The following is a 27,499-nucleotide window of genomic DNA, read 5'->3' as shown; positions in this document are numbered from 1 at the left end:
GGCTTATCCCAGACAGAATTCCCAAATCGGCTTTAAAATGGAGCAAAATAAATCGGGAAAAGGCAATTCCCAGTGAAAAACATTGGAAATACCCCAAAAACCAGAATGATTTGGGATATCCCCCTCCCCTCCCAAAATCCTGGAATTTTACCCTGAAACGCTGCTCCCCCGAGGGATTGATGGAAATGTGGGATGGGCTGAGCCCTCCCCATTCCCAAAATCCCAGCATTTTATCCCAAAACGCTGCAGGGATGGGGTGGGAGGGTCCAGGGTGGGCTGAGCCCCCCGGAACTCCCAAAATCCCAGGATTTGATCCCAGAACGCTGCAGAGATGGAGTGGGGGGTCCAGAAGGAGCTGAGCCCCCTCCCTGAGGCTCCAAATCCCCGAAATCCCGGAGTTTTATCCCAAATCATCGTTTTTCCCCCAAGGAATGGGGCGAGAGCTCCGGACCGGGCTGAGCCCCCTCCCAGAGCCCCCAGACCCCCAAAATCCCAGAGTTCCCCCCCAAAATCACTGCAGGAATGGGGTGTGGGATCCAGGGCGAGCTGAGCCCGTTCCCCCAAACCCCCAAAATCCCAGCATTTCACCCCAAACCGCCGCTTTCCCCCTGAGGAATGGGATGAGGGCTTCAGGCCGAGCTGAGCCCCCTCCCTGAACCCCCCCCCCAGACCCCCAAAATCCCAGACTTTCCCCCCAAAGCCCCGTCCCCCCTCCCCTCCAGAAACGGGGCGGGGGCTCCGCCCGAGCCAAACCCCTTCCCCTTTCCCCTTCCCCCCGAAACTGCCCCCAAAGGCCCCGTCCCCCTCCCCATTGCGGGGGTCCCCCCTCACGGCCGTACCTGTCCAGGGCCTGCGGAGGCCTCACGCTCATGGTGCTGCCTCTGTCAGGGCGCCCGGAGCCGCCGCCCCGCTCCGGCCGCCCCCGCCACCATCCCCGGCCCCGGCGGCCTCGGGGGGCCCCGACCGACCCCCCCCGGCCCCCCGACCCCCCAAAGCTCCGGTTCGGTGGCGGCCCGGCTGTGGGGGGAGAGGTTCCCCCGCCCGCGTTGGGGGCCGGGCCGAGGGAGAGGCCTGGAGGCCGCTCCCAATCCCCGGGCTCGCCCGGCCCCCCTGGCCGGGCACGGCGGGGCAGCGCCCGCGGGGGCGGGGGGACGGCGGGGACGCTGAGGGGGAGGACGGGGACGCGGGGACTTGCGGGGGTGCGGGTGCCGGGGACTGTGTGGGTTTGGGGGTGTGAGGGGACACGGGGACATCGGGGACTGTGTGGGTTTGGGGGTGTGAGGGGACACGGGGACATCGGGGACTGTGTGGGTTTGGGGGTGTGAGGGGACACGGGGACATCGGGGTGACACCGGGGACTGTGTGGGTTTGGGGGTGTGAGGGGACACGGGGACATCGGGGACTGTGTGGGTTTGGGGGTGTGAGGGGACACGGGGTGACCTCGAGGACTGTGTGGGTTTGGGGGTGTGAGGGGACACGGGGTGACCTCGGGGACATCGGGGACTGTGTGGGTTTGGGGGTGTGAGGGGACACGGGGACATCGGGGACAGTGTGGGTTTGGGGGTGTGAGGGGACACGGGGTGACACCGGGGACAGTGTGGGTTTGGGGGTGTGAGGGGACACGGGGTGACCTCGGGGACATCGGGGACTGTGTGGGTTTGGGGGTGTGAGGGGACACGGGGACATCGGGGACTGTGGGTTTGGGGGTGTGAGGGGACACGGGGTGACTTCGGGGACAGTGTGGGTTTGGGGGTGTGAGGGGACACGGGGTGACCTCGGGGACAGTGTGGGTTTGGGGGTGTGAGGGGACACAGGGTGACCTCGGGGACTGTGTGGGTTTGGGGGTGTGAGGGGACACGGGGACATCGGGGACAGTGTGGGTTTGGGGGTGTGAGGGGACACGGGGTGACCTCGGGGACAGTGTGGGTTTGGGGGTGTGAGGGGACACGGGGTGACCTCAGGGTGCTGGGGACAGTGTGGGTTTGGGGGTGTGAGGGGACACGGGGACATCGGGGACAGTGTGGGTTTGGGGGTGTGAGGGGACACGGGGACATCGGGGACTGTGTGGGTTTGGGGGTGTGAGGGGACACGGGGTGACACCGGGGACTGTGTGGATGTGTGGGGGACACGGTGATCTCTTGGTGTGGGGGACAGCGGGGATTTCGGGGGGACATCTGGATGTGGGGGACGTCGGGGACAGTGTGGGTTTGAGGGGGACACTGGGGACAGCGAGGGTTTGAGGGGGACACGGTGGTCTCTTGGTGGGGGGACACCAGGGATTTGGGGGGAACATGGGGACAGCGGGGATGTGGGGACACCCATGGGAACAGCAGGATTGGGGGGTGCCAGCCCCGAAATCCCCCCGAGGACCCCCCAAACTTCGCCGCCCTCGGTCCCCGCGTGTGACACGAGGAGAGGCCACAGCGGGTCCCCAAAAGTGCCCCCCCCGGCCCATCCCGGAGAATTCCCAGCGTGGGAAACACGGGAAAGTGAAAATGAAAATGAGCCGTTCTCCCGGAATCTCCGGGAATGAGGAAGCGAGCGGCGGCTGCTCCGTCCCATCCCCCGACCCCAAAGCCCCAACCCCACCGTGGGATGGACATGGCCACGTCCACCGCCGGAACAGCCGCATCCACGCCGGAGTGTCCATCCCAATCCCACATCCACGCCGGAGTGTCCATCCCAGCCCCACATCCACGCCGGAGTGTCCATCCCAATCCCACATCCACGCCGGAGTGTCCATCCCAACGCCACATCCACGCCGGAATGTCCATCCCAATCCCACATCCACGCCGGAGTGTCCATCCCAACGCCACATCCACGCTGGAGTGTCCATCCCAATCCCACATCCACGCCGGAGTGTCCATCCCAACGCCACATCCACGCCGGAGTGTCCATCCCAATCCCACATCCACGCCGGAGTGTCCATCCCAATCCCACATCCACGCCGGAGTGTCCATCCCAACGCCACATCCACGCTGGAGTGTCCATCCCAATCCCACATCCACGCTGGAGTGTCCATCCCAATCCCACATCCACGCCGGAGTGTCCATCCCAATCCCACATCCACGCTGGAGTGTCCATCCCAACGCCACATCCACGCCGGAATGTCCATCCCAGCCCCACATCCACGCTGGAGTGTCCATCCCAACGCCACATCCACGCCGGAATGTCCATCCCAGCCCCACATCCACGCTGGAGTGTCCATCCCAACGCCACATCCACGCCGGAATGTCCATCCCAGCCCCACATCCACGCTGGAGTGTCCATCCCAACGCCACATCCACGCCGGAATGTCCATCCCAGCCCCACATCCACGCCGGAGTGCCCATCCCAGCTCCACATCCACGCCGGAATGTCCATCCCAGCCCCACATCCACGCCGGAGTGTCCATCCCAATCCCACATCCACGCCGGAATGCCCATCCCAACCCCACATCCATGCCGGAATGCCCATCCCAGCCCCACATCCACGCCGGAATGCCCATCCCAGCCCCACATCCACGCCGGAGTGCCCATCCCAACCCCACATCCATGCCTGGAATGCCCATCCCAACCCCACATCCACGCCGGAATGCCCATCCCAGCCCCACATCCACGCCGGAGTGCCCATCCCAACCCCACATCCACGCCGGAATGCCCATCCCAGCCCCACATCCACGCCGGAGTGCCCATCCCAGCCCCACATCCACGCCGGAATGCTCATCCCAGCCCCACATCCATGCCTGGAATGCCCATCCCAGCCCCACATCCACGCCGGAATGCTCATCCCAGCCCCACGGCCTCCCCACTGCCCACCCCTCGCTGCCCGCAGGCCGCGGCTCCGGCCCTGCCCGTTCCCGGGGGGCTCCTGCTGCTGTGCGGGAATTCCGGGGGATTTTCCCATCCCGGCTCCCTCCCCACTGCCGGAGCCTCTGGAATCTGCCTGGACCCCCTCTTGTCACCCCGCAGCCGGATCCCGGGAGAGGCTCAGCATTCCCGGGAATGTGCCCCCCTACAAAGGGCAGGGACCAGTTCCCCCTCACAATGGACCAGTTTGGGACTGGGATCCCGCCGTTCCCAAATCCGGTGACCCCGCAAAGCCCCCGGGATCGTGGGGGGGATGCCACATCCCTGTCCCTGAGGCTGGGATGTGCAAAGGGGATTTTGGAATATTGGGATGGGGACAGGGGGGCACCCCAGAAACTGCTGGGGCCCTGGGAGCAGCGAGATTTGGGATTTGGGATTTGGGATGGAGCCGCCTTCATCCCTTGAGCCCCATCCTAATCCTGAAAGCTCCTCAGGATTTTCCCAAATCCTCTTTGGAGCCAGGAGCAGGAGGGGCCCGGAGGGAACAGAGGGAAATTGGGGAAGATTTGGGAAAATGGAGCCCAGGCAGATGCCATATGGAACCCATCCCGGATCCCAAGCCTTGGGAAAACATTGGAAAAACCCCAAACGAACAAAACCCCAAAGACAGAAGCACCGGGGCTTTGGGAACACCGGGAATTTTCGGATCCAGAGCCTTGGGAACACCGGGAATTTTCGGATCCAGAGCCTTGGGAACACCAGAATCTTTGGGATCCAGAGAATTCCTGGCTGCTCCTTCCTAGAACTTGGGATACTCCCACCTCCCAAACTCCATAAAAACCTTGGAAAAACCCCAAACAAACAAAAACCCTGAAGGTGGGACCGCCCCGGTTTTGGGAACACCGGAATTTTTGGGATCTGGGACATTTCGGTTTCTCCTCTCCAAGATTTTGGAGCCTCCCGGATCCCAAACTTGGGGAAAACCTTGGAAAACCCCAAACCAACAAAAGCCCCCAAGAGCCACCAGAACTTTGGGAACTTTTGGGATCCAGGGCAAGACCAGGGAATTCCTGGATGCTCCTGTCCAAAATTTCAGCTCCTCCCGCCTCCCAAACTCCACAAAAAACCTTGGAAAACCACCCCGAGCTCCATAAAAACCAGCGGCACCTGTCTGTTAAAAGGTTTTTATTTAACGTTTTCAATTTGAGGTAAAATACTTTTTATTTTTCATCCTTTTTTTTCCTTTTTTTTTTTTTTTTCCGTGTTTTTTTTTTTTTTTTTTTCTCAACTTCCATAACAAAATACGGAGCTATGGGATACCTCTGGAAAAAATATGTATATTATACATATATTTCTCTAACATTCCATCATATATATATATAATATATATATGCAACCCTTTTTCCTTGGAATTTATAGAAATCGGAATTTTCTAAAGGCACAAAATTTGGATTTTTTTTTTGTTTGTTTGTTGTTATTTTTTTTTTCTCCTCTACTTTACACCGTATGTACAAAGACACACTCCCAATCCCAAATTCCATAGGCTTTTCCCGATGGATTCCTGCAAGATTCGCACCAGGAAAATCAAAATCCCTCAAAAAGGATTTTTCTTTCCCTCCCCCCCCAAAAAACACCAACCCTGCTAGCGGTAAATATTTCGTGAAAAAGCGCTAAAAAATCAAAAGTTTTTCCGTGAATTTGATGATTCCAACCGAGAGAAAATTCCTGGGTTTTTTTTTTTCAATCCCACCAGGATGCAAAAAAAAAAAAAAACAAAAGAGAGAGAAACCAACGGAAAAACAGCTTAAAATAAAAAAACCCCAACATAATTACAGAATAAATAAAAAACTCTGGGACAACCCCATTAATGCTGTTGGATTTTTCCTCCTTTTCCTCCTCCCAACGGGAAATTCCCGAAAAAAATTCCCCCTGGGGTCATCCCATCAAAAAGTTTTGTTTTTTGTTTTTTGGTTTTTTTTTTTTTTGTGGTTTTTTTAGGTTTTTTTTTACATTTTTCCTACGGATTCGCTACGAAAAAAGAAACGAAACGGAAAAAAAAAAAATAAAACAAAAAAAACAAAACCCAAAAATCTGCTGGAAAAAAAACGGGATCATGCTCCGGGTTCAATTTATCCAGGAGAGAATTCCAACCATTCCCAACTTCCCGAGGGTTTTCTTGGTTTTTTTTTTTTATTAAATAGTTTGGCACATTGGAATTTTAGGAATTTTATCCTTAAAATTTTATCTTTTTTTAAACATTTTTTCCTTAAATTTTGATTTTTTTTTTTTCAATTTTTTTTCCTTTAAATCCGATTTTTTTTCTTTCTAAACGTTTTTTTATCCTCTTCCTGGTTTTTTTTTTTCCTTCCTCTTCCTGCTTCTTTTTTTTTTCCTTCCTTTTCCTCCCGGGCTCCGTTGGGAACTCTGGGATTCCCGAGGCGCCGGATCCGTCGTCCTGAGTCCGGAATTCCCTGAACTCTCCCAGTTTTTAATTCTTTTTTTTTTTTTTTGTCTTTTTTTTTTTTTTTTGCAGTGCAACGGCTGTGGAAAAACCAACATTCCCACCCTTCCCAAAAACCCCCCATCCCAAAAATCCTTTTTTAAAGCCACAACGATTCCGACTTTTTTCTGTGGGATTTCGAATCCAACGCTTGGGGGGGGGGGAGGGAAGGAAAAATCCAGGATTTCCCCCCCCCCCCCACCCTTTTCCCGACGGCTCCGGCACTTGGATTTGGGATCGGCGGCGGGAATTTCGGGAAAGGCCTCCTCGTGTAATTCCTGAGTTCATCCTTGCGCCCTCTCCGGGGTTTGTTTTTTATTTTTGGGATGATCCAGGGGTTTCTCACCCCGGTTTTTAACTCCACATTCCAAGAATCCCAAGCCCGGCCGGGCTGGGAATCCGGGGAATCGCTCCCGGTTCGTTCCCGGCAGGGAATTTCTTCCCCTCCCCCCTTCCTGCTCCCAGAATTCCCAAAATCTGTGCTCCGAGAGCGAATCCTTGGGAATCTTCGGCTCCGTCGCTGCGTTTCCTGCGGATTTATCCCGCTGGGAGCACGATCCAGAGCCTGAGGAATTCTGCTGCGTGGGGAAAGAGCGGATTTACAGCACAACAGCGGGAGATTTGGGACTTCCTCCCCCCCCCAAAAAAACCGAGAAGCATCCGGAAGGATCCGCGAAATCCGAGCGCTCCCGGGAAAAATTCCCAGCAAAAGTCCACGTGGTTTAAGGCATGAGTCAAAGGGGAGGGGGGGGGGATCCAAACATTGGGAATCTCAGCGGGAATTCCGGCATTCCCGCTCCCGGGACTCACCACAATCATTCCAGCGTCCAATCTTCCTTCCAAGCATTCCCAACTCCACCCACACGGATTCCGGAGCGGGAAAAATTCCCGCTCCGGGCAAAAAAACCAAAAAAATAACATTTTAATGCGTTAGGATTAAAGGCATCCGGTTAATTTTGTGTTATCCCGTTCCCATTCCCGTTCCCTGAAAAGTTTGGAGAGTTTTGCTCATGGCTTCTGCGAGAGAGAAGAAGAAAAAAAAAAAAAAGGCGGGAAAAGGGAAATTTTTCCAGGGTTTTCCTTCCCGGAAATCCACCGGGAACGCGGCCTCCATCCCGATTTTCCGAGTCTTCCTGAATCCTTTCCCCTGCTCCTTGGACAGTGCAAAATTCCCGAGCTCCCTTTTCCCAAAAAAAAAAACCAAACCAGCTCCTGGATGGCCGGGAAAGCCTCGCATCCGTGAAGAAAAAAAAACCCCGAAAAACCCCCGGATCTGGAGATTCCCGTCCATCTAAAACCAGCGGGAATAACCCCGAGGCTGCGCCTGGAATTCCTCCATCCCGGCCCCGCTGGAGTCCTGAAGCTGAGCCGGCTTTTCCCGGGAAAACCCAGCGGGAATTCCGGCGTCTCACCTGCAAGTCAACAACGAAAACAAAGAACACAAATCCCAATCCCCCCCCTCCCCTCCCTTCTCCCACCCCTAAAATTCCCTAAAAATTCCCAGATCTATCCCACCCCCCTCCCCACCCTTTTCCCAAACTGCTCTGCAACCTTGCTACATAAATACACGGATTTTTATGGATGTTTTCCAAGGTTTTTCCAGCCGGGATTAGGTGTCGGAGGCGGTGGCCACGGCCTTGGGCAGGTGCCAGATCCCGTTGGGAATTCCCTCGGGAATCTCCTGCCGGGAATCCCCGTTCCAGCGGCGCTTCAGCCGCAGCTTGGGGGGCATCAGGGCGTCCTCCCTCTTCTCCTGATTCCCCGGATCTCCGCAGGAATCCCGGGATGGCTTTTCCACGCTGGCTTCCACCGCCTCTTCGCCGGACGATCCGGGATGGGCGGGAATGGGGATCCAGGCCGGAGCCGCCGGGCGGGCGAACACCGGGAGCTTTTCCTCCTCTTCTCCAACCTCATCCCGCTTTTCCAGAGCTTCCTCCTCCTCCTTCTCCACAGCCGGCTCCACTTTCACCCTGGCCGGAGGGTTGGGCAGCTGCGGGGTTGCCGCTCCGGCCGCCGCTTCCTCGGGGCTTTCCATCCTCTCCCGGTTTTTCCGGCCGGCCGGAGGAGGCTGGAGCTTGATCGGGAACTGCGGCTGCTCTTCCAGAGGCACCTGGCATTGGAGAGGGGGAACCACGAGGGGATAACGTGGGAAAGTCCGGGGGCTCAGGTGGTAATTGAAGACGGAGCAGGCTTGGGAATGCAGGTAGTGCTTCATTTCCTCGGGATTGAAGGAAAAGCAGCTGCTCCCGGCGAACGGGCTGAGCCCCGGGGAGGGGCTGTAGGAAAACAGCGTGGGAGTCAGGGACAAAGCGGGAGAAATGGGAACGTTGAGCATCCCGGGACGCCCCGGAAGCGGCGACACGGCAAAGGGGCTGTGGGGGTGATCCGGGAAAATGCCGGGCCTGGGAAACAGCGGCAGCACCACGTCGGGCTTGCGCTTCTGCGCCGCGGCGCTGCCGGAAGGGTGCGACGGAGCCAGCAGATCCCGGCGCCAATCCGAGGCGTTCTCCTCCAGCTCGGGGGCTTCCGCTTTCCTCTCGGCGTCTCCCAGAGCTTCGGGGTGGGACGGGAGCAGCGATCCCGGCGGGAAGCGGGCGGCGGGCTGGGAATCGTCGGTGGGAGAGTGCGGATCCAGCGGCGGGAAGTGGAAGCGGGAGGAGGCGGTGGGGACGGGGGGAGCGCTCTGGGGGACCACGCCTGGGAACGGGGGAGAACGGGGGGGGAAAAGTTAGGGAATGGTGCTGGTGGGATGGGGGAATTCGGGGATTGGGCGTTGGGAGATGGATCGGAGGGATCTGTGGGGATAGCTCGTCACAATCCACGGAAATAGCGGGAATAGCCATGGAAATATCGCCAATATCCACACAGATCTCTGATCTGAGGGGGGATCCCATCAGTCCATGGAAATCTCTCCAATATCCATGGAAATCTCTCCAATATCCATGGAAATCTCCTCAATATCCACACAAATCTCTGATTTGTGGGGGGATCCCATCAGTCCATGGAAATCTCTCCAATATCCATGGAAATCTCTTAAATATCCATGGAAATATCCTCAATATCCATGGAAATCTCCTCAATATCCACACAAGTCTCTGATTTGTGGGGGGATCCCATCAGTCCATGGAAATCTCTCCAATATCCATTGAAATCTCCTCAATATCCACACAAATCTCTGATTTGTGGGGGGATCCCATCAGTCCATGGAAATCTCTCCAATATCCATGGAAATCTCTTAAATATCCATGGAAATATCCTCAATATCCATGGAAATCTCCTCAATATCCACACAAGTCTCTGATTTGTGGGGGGATCCCATCAGTCCATGGAAATCTCTCCAATATCCATGGAAATCTCTTAAATATCCATGGAAATATCCTCAATATCCATGGAAATCTCCTCAATATCCACACAAATCTCTGATTTGTGGGGGGATCCCATCCATCCATGGAAATCTCTCCAATATCCATGGAAATATCCTCAATATCCATGGAAATATCGCCAATATCCACACAGATCTCTGATCAGAGGGGGGATCTCATCAGTCCATGGAAATCTCTCCAATATCCATGGAAATCTCTTAAATATCCATGGAAATCTCCTCAATATCCATGGAAATCTCCTCAATATCCACACAAATCTCTGATCAGAGGGGGGATCCCATCAGTCCATGGAAATCTCTCCAATATCCATGGAAATCTCCTCAATATCCATGGAAATCTCTCCAATATCCATTGAAATCTCCTCAATATCCACACAGATCTCTGATCTGAGGGGGGATCCCATCCATCCATGGAAATCTCTCCAATATCCATGGAAATCTCTCCAATATCCACAGAAACATTCCAACCTCAGGCCCTGCACAGGTCATCCCCAAATCCCACCCTGTCCCCTGGGCAATCCTGGCAATCCTCAAGCTCTCCCAGCTGGCTGAAAATCCCGGATTCGAGCTTTTTTTTTGGGAAAAACTTTCCTGCGTTGCTTCCGGCTCCTGCCGGCTCCTTTCCCAGAGCCTACGGAGCCATTTTGAGGCAAATTCTCCCATTTCCACCTCCTGGATCCCCTTTTCCCACCAAAACCCCTCCATTTTGGATGGTGGGGGGGGGGAATCCTGGCGAAAACCCCCCTAATTCCAGGTTTGATCTCCCAACCCCCACCCCAGCGGGAAAGAAAAGGGTTGGGATTAACCAAGAGCATTCCAAGTTCTCCCAGATTTGTTGATTTTTGTTTTGTTTTGTTGAAGCGCCCCAGGGACAGGAGGGAGCGGCCGGAGCAGGGAAAGGGAGCCGGGAACTGCCCGGACTCGTTTGCCCCGAGTTAATTACGGATTTACACCGAGCAGCTCCAGACACATCTTCCCACCCCCGTTCCTTGGCTTGGAAATGACATTCCCTTCTCCCAAAAAAAAAAAAAAAAACAAACCCAAACCAGCCCCAAACCCCAGCAGGGCCCACAGGGGTGAAGCACCAACACCTCGAGGAGTTTCTTTTCCCCTCCTTTCTGGCCTTCCGGGAGCCTCGGGAAAACAAAACCTCGGCAGCAGCTCCGGGATTCCCTCAGGGAGGGGAGGCGGCTCCAGAGCCGGCGCCGGACAGAGGCTCCAGCCTGGAAAAATCCCTTTTTCCCCACACACAACCTGGTTTTTCTGCTCCCATCCCTATTTTCCCTGCTTTTTTCCCGGCTGGATTGGTGTTCTGGGTTTCTCCCTGGAAGCTGGATCGGGAACCTCCAAATCGGGATTTTTTTGAGGAGGAAAGTTTGGAATTTTTCTGAATAATGACTTCCAGAGGGGATTTTTATCTTTATGGATTCAGTAATCACCAATTTCCCTCCTTTTCCTGCTTTTTTCCTGCTGGATTGGCCTTCCAGGCTTTCCCCTGGAAGCTGGATCGGGAACCTCCAAATCGGGATTTTTTTGAGGAGGAAAGTTTGGAATTTTTCTGAATAACGACTTCCAGAGGGGATTTTTATCTTTATGGATTCAGTAATCACCAATTTCCCTCCTTTTCCTGCTTTTTTCCTGCTGGATTGGCCTTCCAGGCTTTCCCCTGGAAGCTGGATCGCGAACCTCCAAATTGGGATTTTTTTTGTGGAGAAAAGTTTGGAATTTTTGGGAATAATGACTTCCAGAGGGGTTTCCTATTTTTATGGATTCAGTAATCACCAATTTCCCGACTTTTCCTGCTTTTTTCCTGCTTTTTCCCGGCTGGATTGCCCTTCCAGGCTTTCCCCTGGAAGCTGGATCGCGAACCTCCAAATTGGGATTTTTTTTGTGGAGAAAAGTTTGGAATTTTTCTGAATAACGACTTCCAGAGGGGATTTTTATCTTTATGGATTCAGTAATCACCAATTTCCCTCCTTTTCCTGCTTTTTTCCTGCTGGATTGCCCTTCCAGGCTTTCCCCTGGAAGCTGGATCGCGAACCTCCAAATTGGGATTTTTTTGTGGAGAAAAGTTTGGAATTTTTGGGAATAATGACTTCCAGAGGGGTTTTCTATTTTTATGGATTCAGTAATTACCAATTTCCCTCCTTTTCCTGCTTTTTTCCTGCTGGATTCATTTTCCAGGCTTTCCCCTGTGGCAGCTCATGCCTGATCTGAATCCCCCAAATTTTGGGGTTTTTTTTGTGGAGAAAAGTTTGGAATTTTTGGGAATAACGACTTCCAGAGGGGTTTTCTATTTCTATGGATTCAATAACAACCAATTTCCCTCCTTTTCCTGCTTTTTCCCTGCTGGATTGGCCTTCTAAGCTTTCCCCCCCTGGAGCAGCTCGCGCCAGGCCGGGCTCCTCCAAATGGAGATTTTTTTTTTGTGGAGAAAAGTTTGGAATTTTTGGGAATTGCAACTTCCAGAGGGGTTTTCTATTTTTATGGATCGGGACAATCCCCCAGCTGTAGGAATTTGGCTCTTAGGGGACTTAATTCCCCCAAAAATCACCTTGGAAAGGCCCTTTCCCCACGAAACCGCTGCTGACCCTGGGATAAACCTGGCGAAAGCCCTTTAGGGCAAAAAAGGGACATTTCTGCTCCATTCCCAAACTTTTCCTCATTATCCTGAGGGATATTATATTTCCTCCAGGGAAAACCCTGCCATTTCAGCCAAAATCCAAGGAATTCCTGTTTTCCTCTGGGAACGCTGCGACCTCCATGGAATCCCTCACACCACCGGGCAGCAACGGGTTAAAAAAGCCCCTTTTTGGTTTAAAATGAGCGGGAAAAGGAGGAGGCAAAGGAGAAAAATCCAGGGATTTTCCATCCCTGCAGCTCCTCTGCAAGGCCCCACAGACTCACCTGGAAGCCGGGATCGCATCCCAAGGCCGCGGATTCTCTCATCCCCCGATCCCAAGGATCCTGAGGGAGACGAGCCCGGATCCCTCTGCCCGCGGGATTCGCTCCCAGCCTTCTCCAGACCCACGGGGGTCACTCCCGGGTTCCTTTCCCCGCATTCCCACCCGGAATTCCCGAATTCCCGGCGTTCCCGGGCTCACCGTTGGGCCGGATGTTGATGAAGGGATAATTGGGCATCACCAGCTTGTTGAAGTTGAACTTGTAGGTGAATCGTTTGCCCTTGGTCTTGTGCAGGATCCTCTTGTTGTAGTAATATCTGGGAATTGGAAATAGAAACGGGGAAGAGCCGGATCAGAGCCCTCCAAAGGCCGCGAGTCCCTCCCAATTCCTGAAGGATTCCATCCCAACGTCCTGACTGAACCAGAAGGTGGAATTCTGGAACGGTTCTGGGGATGGAAGGAGCTCAAACAACGGATCAGAGCAACTCTCTCCGAATTCCTGAAGGATTCCATCCCCAAGTCCTGCTGAATATGGAATTCTGGAGCAGTTTGGGGATGAAAGGAGCTCAAATAGCCTTAAAAATCCATGGGCAGGGATATTCCCACTATCCCAGGCTGCTCCGAGCTGGCCTTGGACACTTCCAGGGATGGGGAATCCAGGGGTTTTTTGGTGTCCTGCCAGCCCAGAGGCTTTGGAAAAGGCTCCCAGGGACCCGCTGGGATTTTTGGGATGCCCCGTGCAAGGCCTGGACTGGGATTTCTCCCTTCCCAGCTCAGGATATTCCATGACTTCCTTCCTAAACAGAAGGAAACCTCCGTGGATCGGGAAGTGGGAATTTGGGTGGGAATCTGAGGGATTTGGGGTGGGAATCTGAGGGACTTTGGGTGGGAATCTGAGGGACTTTGGGTGGGAATCTGAGGGATTTTGGGCGGGAATCTGAGGGACTTTGGGTGGGAATCTGAGGGATTTGGGGTGGGAATCTGAGGGACTTTGGGTGGGAATCTGAGGGACTTTGGGCGGGAATCTGAGGGACTTTGGGCGGGAATCTGAGGGATTTCCATGGATTTATGGGATCCCCTCTCAGATCACAGATTTGTGTGGATATTGAGGAGATTTCCATGGATATTGGAGAGATTTCTATGGATTGATGAGAGATTTGTGCGGATATCTGAAATATTTCCATGGATTGATGAGGGCCCCCCTCAGATGAGAGATTTTTGTGGATTTTGGGGATGTTTCTGTGGATATTTCAGAGATTTCCATGGATATTGCAGAGATTCCCGTGGATTCATGGGATCCTCCCTCAGAACAGAGATTTGTGTGGATATTTCAGAGATTTCCATGGATATTGGAGAGATCTGTGGGGATATTTCAGATGTTTCCACGGATTGACCAGATCCCCCCTCAGGTGAGGAATCTTTATGGCTATTGGAGATATTTCCACGGATTTATGAGAGATTCCCATGGATATTTGAGCTCTTTCCATGGATTCCCAAATTCCCTCCTCTTTCCCACTCCCTGATCCACCCAGCACCCAAACCCCCCTCCCTCCAACCCCAACCAACCCCAAAAGGACCCGGAACTCCCTAAAAATCCCACGCCGGCCCCAAAAATTCCCACTCCCAGCTCTCCAAATTCCCATTTTCCTTCCTGTTCCTGCCTGGAAATCCCGGTGTTTGCCTTGGGCAGCTCCACCCAGGAATATCAGAGGGCGGGAGTCCAGGCTGGGCACTGATAAAGCCCTGACCCCGCCAGGGATTTGGGAATCGGCCGCTCCTGGAAAACCTGGGAGAGCTCCGAGGGGCTGGGATGGGTTTTCCATGGGCTGGGTTGGGAATATGGTAAGGAAATGGGGATAAAAAGGGGGGGAATGGGGATAAAAAGGGTGGGGAGGAGAGAGGGGAATGTTGGAGTGGAGGGTTTGGAGGTGGGAAGTGGCAATCCTGGAATTCATCCCTAAAATCCCATCTAAACCAGGACAGGGAATCCTGGAATGGTTTGGGTGGGATGGGAACTTAAAAGATCCTTAAAAATCCATGGGCAGGGACAGCTCCCACTGTCCCAGGGTGCTCCTGGACACTTCCAGGGGTGGGAAATCCATGGGATAACCCAGGCCAGGGTCCAGGATTTATCCCTGAAATCCCATCTGAGCCAGCCCGGGCAATCCTGGAATGGTTTGGGATGGGAAGATCCCTAAACCCCATCCAATCCCACCCCAATCCCACCACCCCAGGCGGCTCCACCACTCCCAGGGATGGGGAATCCATGGAATAACCCAAGCCAGGGTTCTGAATTTATCCCTAAAATCCCATCGGAGCCATGGAACGAATCCTGCAATGGTTTGGGATGGGAGGATCCCTAAAATCCCATCCAATCCCACCCCCTCCCACCATCCCAGCTCGCTCCAATCCCTTCCCAACCTCCCTTCAAACACCCCCAAGGGACGAGACAACACCACCCCAACATCCCAGTTTGGGGAAAACTCCCCAAAATTCCAGCTGGGAAAGGAAAAAAAATAACCCAAAAAACCCTCAAAAAAAACCCCAAAAAACCCCCCAAAAAAACCCCAGAAAAAGCAGGGAAACGCCGGCAGCACCGACCTGAGCGCCCGGCTGAGTTTGTCATAATTCATTTGGGGTTTGCATTTCCGACGGCCCCAGAGCCGAGCGACCTCGTCGGGGTCCTTGATGACGAACTCGCCGTATTCCCCCTGCTGCCAGGCGATGACGTGCCGGAACTCCTCCTTCTGCAGCAGCTCCAGGATGAAATGCCACAGCTGGATCTGCCTGGAGCCCGGGCTGGACTCCGTCTTGTAAGCCCACTCCGGGAAATGGTACCCTTGGGATGGGGGCACAAAAGGGGCAGAGCGAGGGGGAAAAGGGGGGGAAAGTTGTTTAGGGAGGAACGGGAGGTCGGAGGTGGAGTTCTGTTAAATATTCCATGGGGAAATCCAGGTGGGCCCATCCGGCTGCTCATTTCAGCCCCGATTGCCTCGGAAAATCTCCCCCAAAAAGCCACTCAGAACCACCAAAATCTGCCAAAAAAGCCACTCAGAACCACCAAAATCAGCCCAAAAGCCACTCAGAACCACCAAAATCAGCCAAAAAGCCACTCAGAACCAACAAAACCCCCCAAAAAAGCCACTCAGAACCACCAAAAAGCAACTCAGAACCACCAAACCACCCCCCAAAAAGCCACTCAGAACCACCAAAATCTGCCAAAAAAGCCACTCAGAACCAACAAAACCTGCCCAAAAAAGCCACTCAGAACCACCAAAACCCCCCAAAAAAGCCACTCAGAACCACCAAAACCCCCCCAAAACACCACCAAAAAGCCACTCAGAACCAACAAAACCCCCCAAAAAGCCACTCAGAACCACCAAAATCCACCCAAAAGCCACTCAGAACCACCAAAACCGCCCAAAAGCCACTCAGAACCACCAAAACCCCCCAAAAAGCCACTCAGAACCACCAAAACCCCCCCAAAAAGCCACTCAGAACCACCAAAACCCCCCCAAAAAAGCCACTCAGAACCACCAAAAAAGCCACTCAGAACCACCAAAACCCCCCAAAAAGCCACTCAGAACCACCAAAATCTGCCAAAAAGCCACTCAGAACCACCAAAACCCCCCAAAAAAGCCACTCAGAACCACCAAAATCTGCCAAAAAGCCACTCAGAACCACCAAAACCCCCCAAAAAGCCACTCAGAACCACCAAAATCTGCCAAAAAAGCCACTCAGAACCAACAAAATCTGCCAAAAAGCCACTCAGAACCACCAAAAAGCCACTCAGAACCACCAAAACCCCCCAAAAAAGCCACTCAGAACCACCAAAAAGCCACTCAGAACCACCAAACCCCCCCAAAAAGCCACTCAGAACCACCAAAATCCGCCCAAAAGCCACTCAGAACCACCAAAAAGCCACTCAGAACCACCAAAACCCCCCAAAAAAGCCACTCAGAACCACCAAAAAAGCCACTCAGAACCACCAAAACCCCCCAAAAGCCACTCAGAACCACCAAAATCCGCCAAAAAAGCCACTCAGAACCACCAAAACCCCCCAAAAAAGCCACTCAGAACCGCCAAAAAGCCACTCAGAACCACCAAAATCCGCCAAAAAAGCCACTCAGAACCACCAAAACCCCCCAAAAAGCCACTCAGAACCGCCAAAACACCACTCAGAACCACCAAAATCTGCCAAAAAAGCCACTCAGAACCACCAAAATCCGCCAAAAAGCCACTCAGAACCGCCAAAAAGCCACTCAGAACCAACAAAACCTGCCCAAAAAAGCCACTCAGAACCACCAAAACCCCCCAAAAAAGGGTAAAACAGAGCCACTGGTGGCTGGAATTCTGTTAAATATTCCACAGGGGAGCAGGGAAATCCAGGTGCCCCATCCAGCTGCTCATTTCTGACTCTTTTCAGCTCCGTTTTCCTCAGAAAATCTCCCCAAAACCACCTAAAAATGGCAAAACTGAGCTGGATTCCATCAATTATTGGTGGCTGGAATTCCATTGAATATTCCATGTGGGAGCAGGGAGATCCAGGTCTCCTCTTCAGCCCCTTTTCCATGGAAAATCCCCCCCAAAAAAACCACCCAGAAATAGCAAAAGGGAGCAGGGAAAAGCCCCAAATCCTTGGGAAACGCTCCCGTTTGGAGCTGGAAAAACCCTAAATGAGGGAATTTGGCCGAAACCGTGGAATTATGGAACGGTTTGGGTGGGAAGGATCTTCCTGTCCCACCCCAATTCCACGGGCAGGGACACTTCCCGCTATCCCAGGCTGCCCCAAGCCTCGTCCAACCTGGAATTCAACAATTCCAGGCACGGAATTCAGGCCAAAAAAAAAAAAAAAAAAAAAAAATTCCTGATTTGGAGGTTTTGGAGATTTTTTTTTATGGGAAAAATCCCCTCCTTTTCCAGAGCCACCCACACCCCTGCCAGGAGACAAATCCCGGCAGGGAATCATCCCAAATCCACCCCAAATCCACCCCAAATCCATCTCCAAGGAGGGATTAATTTGAATTTCAAACCCAGCACCTCCACCCTCAGTTCCCCCCACGGACTGGAGATTTCGGGAGAGGCGGGGACGAACATCCCCAGAGCTTCTTCATCCCGGAAAAAACTCGGGAAAAGCCTCTGGAATTCCTTACCTCCTCCTCCTTCGGGCTTATCCACGATGCTGCAGCCGGCTTTCATTTTCTCCCTCCTGCCAACGAGAGGGAAAAGCGGCGTCAGGCGCCATTCCCGACGGGATTTTTCCGGGAGAAAAGGGGGGGGGGGGGGTAAAAAACCCCGGGTTTTCCCGATGAATCCCTGCCTGGAATCCCGGGAAAGGGGCCTGGAGCCCCGGGAAGGAGCCGTCAGACAGACAAAACAAGCCCTGCACAGTTCCCCTCCTGTTCCCAGACGGGCTCGGCTGCCAAAATACACAACTGGGAGCTCGCCCAGATGTGCCAGGGAAGGAGGGAGGGAAAAACGGGAAGAAAGGGAGGGGAGGGGAGCGGAATCCCAGCTGCTGATCCCGCCGGGATTTTCCAGTGGATTTTCCGATTTTTCCCTGCTCGCTCTTGGGGGGGGGGGGGCTGGAGATGGGGTTTGCTCGTCGTCATCCCAAAAAGGAACGGGGTTCGGGGAGGGCTGGGAGGGGTCAGAGACCCCCGGGAGGGACGGGAGACCCTCGGGATCGGGAACCAGAGGGGATTCCCAGGAGGGATCAGAGATTCCCAGGAGGGATCAGAGACCCCCGGGAGGGGTCAGAGACCCCCGGGAGGGAGCGGAGACCCCCGGGAGGGAGCGGAGACCCCCGGGAGGGACGGGAGACCCCCGGGATCGGGAACCAGAGGGGATTCCCAGGAGGGATCAGAGACCCCCGGGATCGGCAATCAAAGGGGATTCCCGGGAGGGATCAGAGACCCCCGGGATCGGGAATCAAAGGGGATTCCCAGGAGGGATCAGAGACCCCCGGGAGGGATCAGAGACCCCCGGGATCGGGAACCAGAGACCCCCGGGATCGGGAATCAAAGGGGATTCCCGGGAGGGATCAGAGATTCCCAGGAGGGATCAGAGACCCCCGGGATCGGGAATCAAAGGGGATTCCCGGGAGGGATCAGAGACCCCCGGGATCGGGAATCAAAGGGGATTCCCGGGAGGGATCAGAGATCCCCAGGAGGGATCAGAGACCCCCGGGATCGGGAACCAGAGACCCCCGGGATCGGGAATCAAAGGGGATTCCCGGGAGGGATCAGAGACCCCCGGGAGGGATCAGAGACCCCCGGATCGGGAACCAGAGACCCCCGGAATCGGGAATCAAAGGGGATTCCCGGGAGGGATCAGAGACCCCCGGGAGGGATCAGAGACCCCCGGATCGGGAACCAGAGACCCCCGGAATCGGGAATCAAAGGGGATTCCCGGGAGGGATCAGAGACCCCCGGGAGGGATCAGAGACCCCCGGGATCGGGAATCAAAGGGGATTCCCGGGAGGGATCAGAGACCCCCGGGATCGGGAATCAAAGGGGATTCCCGGGAGGGATCAGAGACCCCCGGGAGGGACTGGAGACCCCCGGGGACGGATTTGAGACCCGCGGGATTAGGAAAAAAATGAGACCCCCGGGAGGGGCCGGAGACCCCCAGAGGCAGCGACCAGCGATCCCCCGGGAAGAACCGGAGCCCCCCGGGGCTGGAACTCACACGAGCCCCGCGGGAGGGGCCAGAGCCCCCCGGTCCCGACACCCAAACAACCCCCGGTGCCACCCGCAGCGGGTCCGTTCCCCGCTGCCCAGCACTGGGACACCCCCCCTGCTCCGGCATCGACCGGAGACCCCCGGGAAGGCTCCAAGACCCCCGGCACGAACCAGAAACCCCCGAGAGTGACCGGAGACCCCCCCCCGGCACCGACACCCCCGCGGCCCGGCCCGTCCCGGTTCCCCCGCGGGCCCCGCCAGCCCCGGGAGAGCTTCAAAGGCCGTAAATGGCCGCCGGGAGGGGCCGAGGCGCCGCGGCGGCGGCGGGGCCGGGGCTCCCGCTCCGTTACAGCCCCGCCGGCCTGTCCCGGCCTGCCCGGCCCGGCCCGGCCCCGCCGCCGCCCCAGCCCCGGGCGGTGCCGCTCCCCGGCCACCCCCGACACCCCCGGGAGCCGCCGCCAACCGGGGCCTCCCACGCTGCCCGCCCCGGGATCGGCGCTCCCGCGGCTCCCCCCGGGCCCCGCTGCGCTCTCCCCCCACCCCCGGGCCCCGTCTGCCCCCACGCACCCACCCGGTAACGGAGGGGGGGGGGGGGGGGATGTCGGTGTTTACTCCACCCCCGGTAACCGGGGGGGCGTCCCGGCTTACCCCCGCCCCCCCCAGCCCGGATCCGCCTCCTCGGTACCTCCCTGTTTACCCAACCCCCTCCCGGTAACCGGGGCCTCCCCCGGGCACCCCCCCGCTAACCGGGGGCTCCCCTTCGCCGCTCCGCGCTAAGCGCAGAGCCGCCGTTCCGCGCTTCCCGGTAGCCAGGGGGGTCCTCTTTACTCGCCACCCCCCGCCAGCCCGCGGCTCCCCGTTCACTCCCCCCCCCCCCGCTCCGGTAACTCCCGGTTCCCCCCCCTCCCCCTCCCAAATCCCGCATCGCCCCCACCCCGCTCGCCGTGACCCCCCCCACGGGACGCACCTGCGGGGGCGGCGCGGGCCGGGCCGGTGGCGGCGGGAGGAGCGAGGCCGGTTCCGGGAGAAGAAGAACGGAGGGAGGGCGGGGGGGGGAAGCGGGGAAGGGGGCGGGCGGGCGGGCGGGGGGGGGGGGCGGGGGGAGATCGTTCCCGGTGCGCGGGGCGGGGAGAGGAGGGGATCCGGTTCTCTTTGCGGTGCCGCTTCTCCCGCTGCCGCTGCTGGTGGTGCCGCTGCCGCCGCCGCCGCTTCTCCCGGTGCCTCCCCCGCGCCGCCGCCGCCGCCGCCGCCGCCGCCGCCGCCGGAACCGGAACCGCCGCCGCCGCCCACGCGCTTCCGGGCAGCGCGCGCGCCCACGCGCTTCCGCTTCCGGTCCCGGGGAAGAGGAGGGGGGGAAGGCGCCGGGAGCGCGCGCGCGGGAAACGCCCCTCCCTCAGAACGCCGGCCCCGAAACCGACCCGAACCGGGCCAAAACCGACCCGAACCGGGCCAAAACCGGCCTCAAAACAGCCCGGAAAACAGCCCCGAGACGGAAACAAATCCAGGGCCAAAACAGGCCCAAAAACCAGCCCCAAAACACAACAGAACCCAGGGCCCAAACAGGCCCAAACCAGGCCCCAAACAGCCCTGAAAACAGGCCCGCAATACCCCAAAACCGGCCCCAAAATGGAACCAAACGCAGGGCCAAAACAGACTCAAAACAAGCTCAAACCACCCCAAAACAGCCCTGAAAACAGGCCCAAAATAGCCCTTAAAACAGTACCAAAATACCCCCAAACCGGCCCCAGAACAGAACCAAACCCAGGCCCAAAACAGCCCTGAAAACAGGCCCGCAATACCCCAAAACCGGCCCCAAAACAGAACCAAATGCAGGGCCAAAACAGACTCAAAACACCCCAAAACAGCCCTTAAAACAGGCCCCAAATACCCCAAAACCGGCCCCAGAACAGAACCAAACCCAGGGCCAAAAACAGGTCCAAAAAGAGGGCCAAAAATGGACTCACTACAGCCCTGAAAACAGCCCCAAAGCAGCCCCAAACCCACGCCCAAAACAGCCTTAAAGCTGGCCCAAAAGAGGCCCAAAACACCCCCAAAATACCCCCAAAACCAGCCCTAAAACACCTCCCAAAACCACCCTCAAAACAGTCCCAAAACACACTCGGAACGCCCCAAAACAGCCCCCCCAAACACACCCCACCCAGCCCCAAAACCAGCCCCAAACACCTCCCCAAAACATCCCAGAACCCACCCCAAAACACCCCCCAGCTTCGACCCCAAATAAACCCAGCCCCGGTTTCACCATTCCCTGCTTTTATTGGGGTCAGGAACGATCCCACAAGAAGTGGGACTGGGGAACACGAGGTGACATCCTGGGGGTGACACCAGCGTCCCTCACTCCGCAGTGGCCGCTCCTGTCCGGGGTCCTGAGGGGGGCAAAGCGGGGTGGGGACACTTTGGGGACACGGCTGGGGCTGGCAGGAGCCACCTGGGGACACTTTGGGGACACGGCTGGGACTGGCAGGAGGCACCTGGGGACACTTTGGGGACACGGCTGGGACTGGCAGGAGGCACCTGGGACTCACCTGGAGCCGCCCGGCTCACGCCTGCAGCAGGCTGTAGATGGTTGTGGGGTTGTCCTGCGGTTTGGGGACACAAAAGAGGTCGTGTCCCCCCCCCCTTTTCGGAGCCACCAGCCCGTGGGGCCCTGGAAAAGGCCCCTCCCAGCCCAGGAAAACAGGAGGAGGTTGGAATTCCGGGGAGATGGGGATGGGGAAGGGACGGCACCCCTGGATCAGGGGACATCGGGGACACGGAGGGACTTCCAGAAGCTGGGATTTGCTCCCAAAAGGAGCGGAATTCGTCCCAAACCTCACCCGCTCCTGCGGTTCCAGCGGGATCCTCCTCTGGATTTGCGCGTACTCTACCTCCGGGGAGGGGTCCTGGCTGGGGCGGGGGGCGAGGGCGGCTGTCGGGGGAAGAGCAGGGATGGAGCCACCCGGAATCCCCAAATCCCCGAATCCTGGAGTTCCCGAGGTTGGGAAAGAGCTCCAGGATCCCCCAGTCCAAGCTGTGTCCGGTCCCCAGACCGATGTCCAGGGATCCCCCGGACACCTCCAGGGATCCCCCGGACACCTCCAGGGAGCCCCCGGACACCTCCAGGGAGCCCTCAGACACCTCCAGGGATCCCTCGGACATCTCCAGGGATCCCTCGGACACCTCCAGGGATCCCTCGGACACCTCCAGGGATGGCCACTCCAACCCTCCCTGGGCAGCCCCTCCCGAGGCCTGGCCGCCCTTTCCAGGAGGGATTTTCCCAAACGAAGGCAAAAGTCGCCTCCCCCTTTCCCAGATCCCCTTTTCCCACCTCTTCCCCCTTTTCCCTTCTCCCTTTCCCCACCTCCGTCGGGGCCATCCCGAGCCGAGCCGTGCCCACTTCCCGCAGCTTTTTTCCTCCTTTTTCTCCTCCGGATCCAGGCGATTCCAGCCGCTCCCACGCCCAGGGCCACCAACCCCAGGCAGAACAGGACCCTCAGCCCGTCCCTGTCACCTGCAGGGGACACACAACCCTTGGTGGCCACCAGGACCCCGCTGCGGGCTCCGATGGAGTCCGGGGGGGGGGGGGGGAGGTTTTACCCTGCGGGCGGCACAGAATTCCCGTGTGGATGGCGGCAGTCCGCCTCTGGATGCCATTCCCGGCCACGCAGGTGTAGCTGGAGCTGGAGGCGGTGGCAGGCAGGGACAGGCACAGGGTCTGGCTGTCCCCGCAGAGGTGTCCCCGTGGCTGCCAGGTGACCTCGGCACCGCTGCCCGCCGGCACCTGGCACCGCACGGTCAGGTTGCATTCCTGGGAGGTGAGGGCTCGCCGCTGGATTCGGATCTCGGGCTCCGACAGGGGCTCTGCCGGGGGTGCGAGCGCCGTGTCGGTCACACCCGAGCCGGCGACACCGCGGTGACACCGCGACGACAGCGGAGGGCGCAGGGAGGGACTCGCGGTTTGTCAGGAACGCAGGAAAATCCACGGCACAGACGCGGCTTCTGTTCCCCTTTTCCCAGCGCCCGCAAATCCCCGGTCCGGGAGTGCGGGATCGGCGGGGGTCCTAAACCCACCCCCGGCTCCGGGAGTGCGGGATCGGCACGGGATGGACCTGCCGCGATCCTAAATCACCCCTGGGTCCGGAAATCCACCCCCGGGTCCAGGAGTGCGGGATCGGCACGGGATGGACCTGCCGGGACCCTAAATCACCCCTGGGTCCGGAAATCCACCCCCGGGTCCAGGAGTGCGGGATCGGCGGGGGTCCTAAACCCACCCCCGGCTCCGGGAGTGCGGGGTCGGCACGGGATGGTCCCGATGGGGCCCTAAATCCATCCCCGGGGCCCTAAACCCACCCCCGGCTCTGGGAGTGTGGGGTCGGCACGGGATGGACCTGCCGGGACCCTAAATCACTCCTGGGTCCGGAAATCCACCCCCGGGTCCAGGAGTGTGGGATCGGCACGGGATGGTCCCGATGGGGCCCTAAATCCATCCCCGGGGCCCTAAATCCATCCCCGGCTCTGGGAGTGTGGGATCGGCACGAGGTGGTCCCACCGCGGCCCTAAATCCATCCCTGGGCCCAGGAATGTGGGATCTCCTGGATCTGGGGGATCTGGACCTCCCGCACCCACCGTAGAGGGAGAGGTTGAAGGATTGATCCTCCACCAGCGCCGGGTGCAGCTGAATCCGAGCTTGGTAGATCCCACAATCGCCCCTCTCCAGCACCTTGATCCTCAGCGCCGTCTCATTCATCTCCAACCTGTCCCCAAAACGGTCCCCGGGGTCGGGGCGGTGGAATTTACCGGGACTGACGTCGGCCACGAGGATGGTGTCACCGGTGTCACCTCTAAAGGTCCAATCGAGCTCCTTCACGGTCCCGTTGTGGGACAAATTCAGAGAAAACACCACGGATTCCCCCAGGACGCTGCTCACCTGCCGGGGCTCGGTGGCCACAGCACCTGGGCACGACAGGGAGGCTCTGGAGGATGGAGACCCCCAGGACCCCCCATTCCCTCCCCCAGGACCCCCCATTCCCCTTCCCCCCAGCCCACCCCAAATCCTCCCCCCGCCCCGAGGAGCCCCCCGTGGGCAGCTGCCCACCGGCGCTTTAGTCATGGGATGATTCATGGAAATCCCACATCCAGCCCCAATCCCGGCAGCGTTCCCGGCAGCCTGGGAGCACCCGCGGGGCTGGGAACACCCGCGGCACCGGGGGGATGTCACCCCCTGTCACCCCACACGTGATAGGGACGAACAGGGGACGCTTTCCGCATTGGGTCTGTGCCCAAATGGGGCTAAACCCGGGCAGGTTTAGGGTTAAACCTTCGGGAAACGTCCCCAAAGATCAGGTGCCACCCCCGGGGTCGGGGAAATGTCCCCCGCTGTCCCCCCACACGCGCCATCCCCACCACAGGGACCGGTCAGGGGCCGCTGTCCCCACCCAAACCCGGCCGGACCTTCGGGCCACGTCCCCAAGGACCCCCGAGGGCCGCTCCCTCCTCATTCCCGGGGGGGACAACGAGCCCCTCCCGCCTCTCTGAGCCCCCAGACCCCGCAGGGCGCCGGGGGGGGGGTGGGGGAGGTGACAAAGGGACAGCGAGGGGACGGCGCTCCCACGTTCGGTGCGCCCGGGGCCGGCCCCGCTCTCGCTCTCCGCAGCCGCTTTGGTTTGCAGGGGAGGAAGGCGAGGCGACAGCGACGGCGACAGCGATGAAACCGCAGCCCCGGAGCGGCCCCGAGGCGGAGGCGAAGCCGCCATCCCCGCGCCGGGGGGCAGGGGACGCGTTCGGGGACCCCCAGCCACATCTCGGCGGCTCAGGAGCACCCGCGGCGCTCGCGGATTCGGTTAAAAAATGTCAGAATTTCAAATTTCACCACCCGCCCCCCCCCCCCTGCGCGCGTTCTTGGAGCCCATCCAGGGTTTTTCCGAGGGTTTCGGGATGCAATTCCCGGCCCCCCGCCGAGGGTTTCGGGGAGGGAGCGGCCTTGGGCCTCCCTCTTCCACCTCCCGCCACGAATTTCGGTCCGGAGTTGTCCGAAATTTGCCAAAATTCCTTTTCCCTTTTCCAACGGCGGCTTGACCGAGCTGGGGGAGAGGGGGGGGGGGGGAGGTCCCAGGGTACCCAAGGATCCCTGTTTTCCCCCAAAAACATCTCCTCTAATTCCCCCCCAGCCCCATTTCCCAGCCCCGCGCTGCCGGCTCTGTCCCCAGCACCTCCGAGGCCCCCCAAAACTCGGGGTTTTTTTTGCTAAAAACGGGAATCAGGAGATTGGGAAAAGCTGAATCCCGCAGCGAATCCCAGTTTCTCACCCCAAAATCTCCTTTAATTCCCCCCCCCACACACACCATTTCCCACCCACACTCCCGGCTCTGTCCCCACCACCTCCAAAGCACCCAAAACTTGGGTTTTTTTGCTAAAAGCGGGAGTCGGGAGGTTGGGGAAAGCCGAATCCCGTGGCGAATCCCTGCTTTTCCCCCCCAAATCCCCTTTACTCCCCCATTTCCCACCCAGGACCCAACCCCGCGCTGCCGGCTCTGTCCCCATCACCTCCGAGGCGCCCCAAAACTCGGGTTTTTTTCGCTAAAAACGGCAGTCGGGAGGCTGGGAAAAGCCGGGATTCCCTGGCGGCTCGCCCGTCCCGTCGCATCCCTGACCCACCTGCCACGCCGAGGAGCAGGGCCACCAGCCGGGGGACAGGGCCGGGGACGCGCGGGTGGCCCGGGCGTGTCCCCATGTCCCCGGCGAGCGCGGAGCCCCGAGCGGAGCTCCAGGAAGGGAAGGCGAGCGCCCAGAGCGCGCCCGGAGCACCGCGAGCCACTCGGGGCGGGTGGCGACAATGCGGGGAGGGCCGGGGGGAGCCCGAGGGGGCCGGGGGGGGGCTGTCCCTGCCGCTCCGGGGGCCGCTCGGAGGGCGAGTCCCAGAACGCCGGGGTTTTCCCAGCCCTGGTTTTCCAGCTGGGATCGGGGGCGGAAAGGAAAGGGAAGGGGAAAGGGGAAGGGGAAAGGGGAAGGGGAAAGGAAAGGGAGAAGGGGAAGGGGAAGAGGAAGGAGGCAGATGGTGCTCCGGGCTTGTGTCAAATAAGCGACAGCTGCGCTGGCCGCGGAGCAGGTGCCACCTTTGTCCCCAAGGTGGGACACAGAGCGGGGGGGGCTGGCTGGGAGTTAAAGGAGGGGGGGCCTGAGGGGTCGGGGGTGTCCTGGTCGGGGGTGTCCTGGTTGGGGTCGGGGGTGTCCTGGTGAGGGTCAGGGCTGTCCTGGTTGGGGTCGGGGATGTCCTGGTGGGGGTCGGGACTGTCCTGGTTGGGGTCGGGGATGTCCTGGTGGGGGTCGGGGGTGTCCTGGTTGGGGTCAGGACTGTCCTGGTGGGTGTCGGGACTGTCCTGGTTGGGGTCGGGGATGTCCTGGTGGGGGTCGGGGGTGTCCTGGTGGGGGTCGGGGGTGTCCTGGTTGGGGTCGGGGGTGTCCTGGTTGGGGTCCTGGAGCCGGGCTGGTGCTGGAGGCCGCCCTGGGGATGCGCCTCACGTGAAACGGGCGGTTCTGTGTCCCCGGCCCCGGGATGCGCCGATGGCCCGAACCTGGCACGGCCCGAACCTGGGACACCCCCGAGCGCACACGAGCGCACACGAGCGCACACGAGCGCACCCCGAGCACACACGAGCGTACCCGAGCGCACACCCCGAGCGCACACGAGCGTGCCCGAACGCACCCCGAGCACACACCAGCGCACCCCGAGCGCACACGAGCGCACCCCGAGCGCACACCCCGAGCGCACACGAGCGTACCCGAACGCACCCGAGCGCACCCCGAGCGCACACCCCGAGCGCACACGAGCGTACCCGAACGCACCCGAGCGCACCCCGAGCGCACACCCCGAGCGCACACGAGCGCTCCCGAACGCACCCGAGTGCACACGAACGCACGGAGCGTACCCGAGCGCTCCCGAGCGTACCCCGAGCGTACCCCGAGCGCTCCCGAACGCACCCGAACACCCCTCGCCCACCCCTCGCCCACCCCTCGCCCACCCTTTGCCCACCCCTCGCCCACCCTTTGCCCACCCCTCGCCCACCCCTCGCCCACCCATCCCATTCACACCTGCCCGCCCCTCCCCTCCCCCCCCGCCCCCGGCTCCTCCCGCTGACGTCACCAACATTTATTTGCTCGTTGTTCCGCCCGCGGGCGGGGGGTGCGGGACACACACGGGCGGTGTCGCGACAGTGCACGCCCCCCTCTGTCGCGACAGTGCGCGGGCG

At 58.6% G+C, this 27,499-nt stretch overlaps 2 protein-coding genes across 4 annotated transcripts in view; both read right to left on the bottom strand.

Annotated features, from left to right (window-relative positions):
- The window catches only part of LOC309583179 (rho guanine nucleotide exchange factor 11-like), a 47,439-nt gene extending 46,433 nt beyond the window's left edge, over positions 1-1,006 (bottom strand). For all 3 annotated transcript variants that reach the window (XM_082298729.1, XM_082298727.1, XM_082298728.1), the window contains exon 1: positions 840-1,006. In XM_082298729.1, the coding sequence (XP_082154855.1) occupies positions 840-871 (32 nt within the window). In that variant the 5' untranslated portion in view covers positions 872-1,006. The remainder of the gene's footprint in view (positions 1-839) is intronic.
- A 6,817-nt stretch (positions 1,007-7,823) lies between these two features.
- ETV3 (ETS variant transcription factor 3) lies at positions 7,824-20,508 on the bottom strand. Its single transcript, XM_082298887.1, has 5 exons — positions 20,224-20,508; positions 17,727-17,782; positions 15,175-15,412; positions 12,775-12,890; positions 7,824-8,985 (listed from the first exon to the last, which is right to left on the bottom strand). Exons 2-5 carry the CDS (start codon positions 17,770-17,772, stop codon positions 7,898-7,900), a joined length of 1,488 nt encoding a protein of 495 aa, XP_082155013.1. The 5' UTR covers positions 17,773-17,782; positions 20,224-20,508; the 3' UTR covers positions 7,824-7,897.
- Between the last annotated feature and the right edge of the window lie 6,991 nt (positions 20,509-27,499).

This window comes from Coloeus monedula (genome assembly GCF_965178545.1).
Source record: "Coloeus monedula genome assembly, chromosome: 29".
In the NCBI taxonomy this organism is placed as follows: Eukaryota; Metazoa; Chordata; class Aves; order Passeriformes; family Corvidae; genus Coloeus; species Coloeus monedula.
This window is presented reverse-complemented; position numbering and strand designations above follow the sequence as displayed.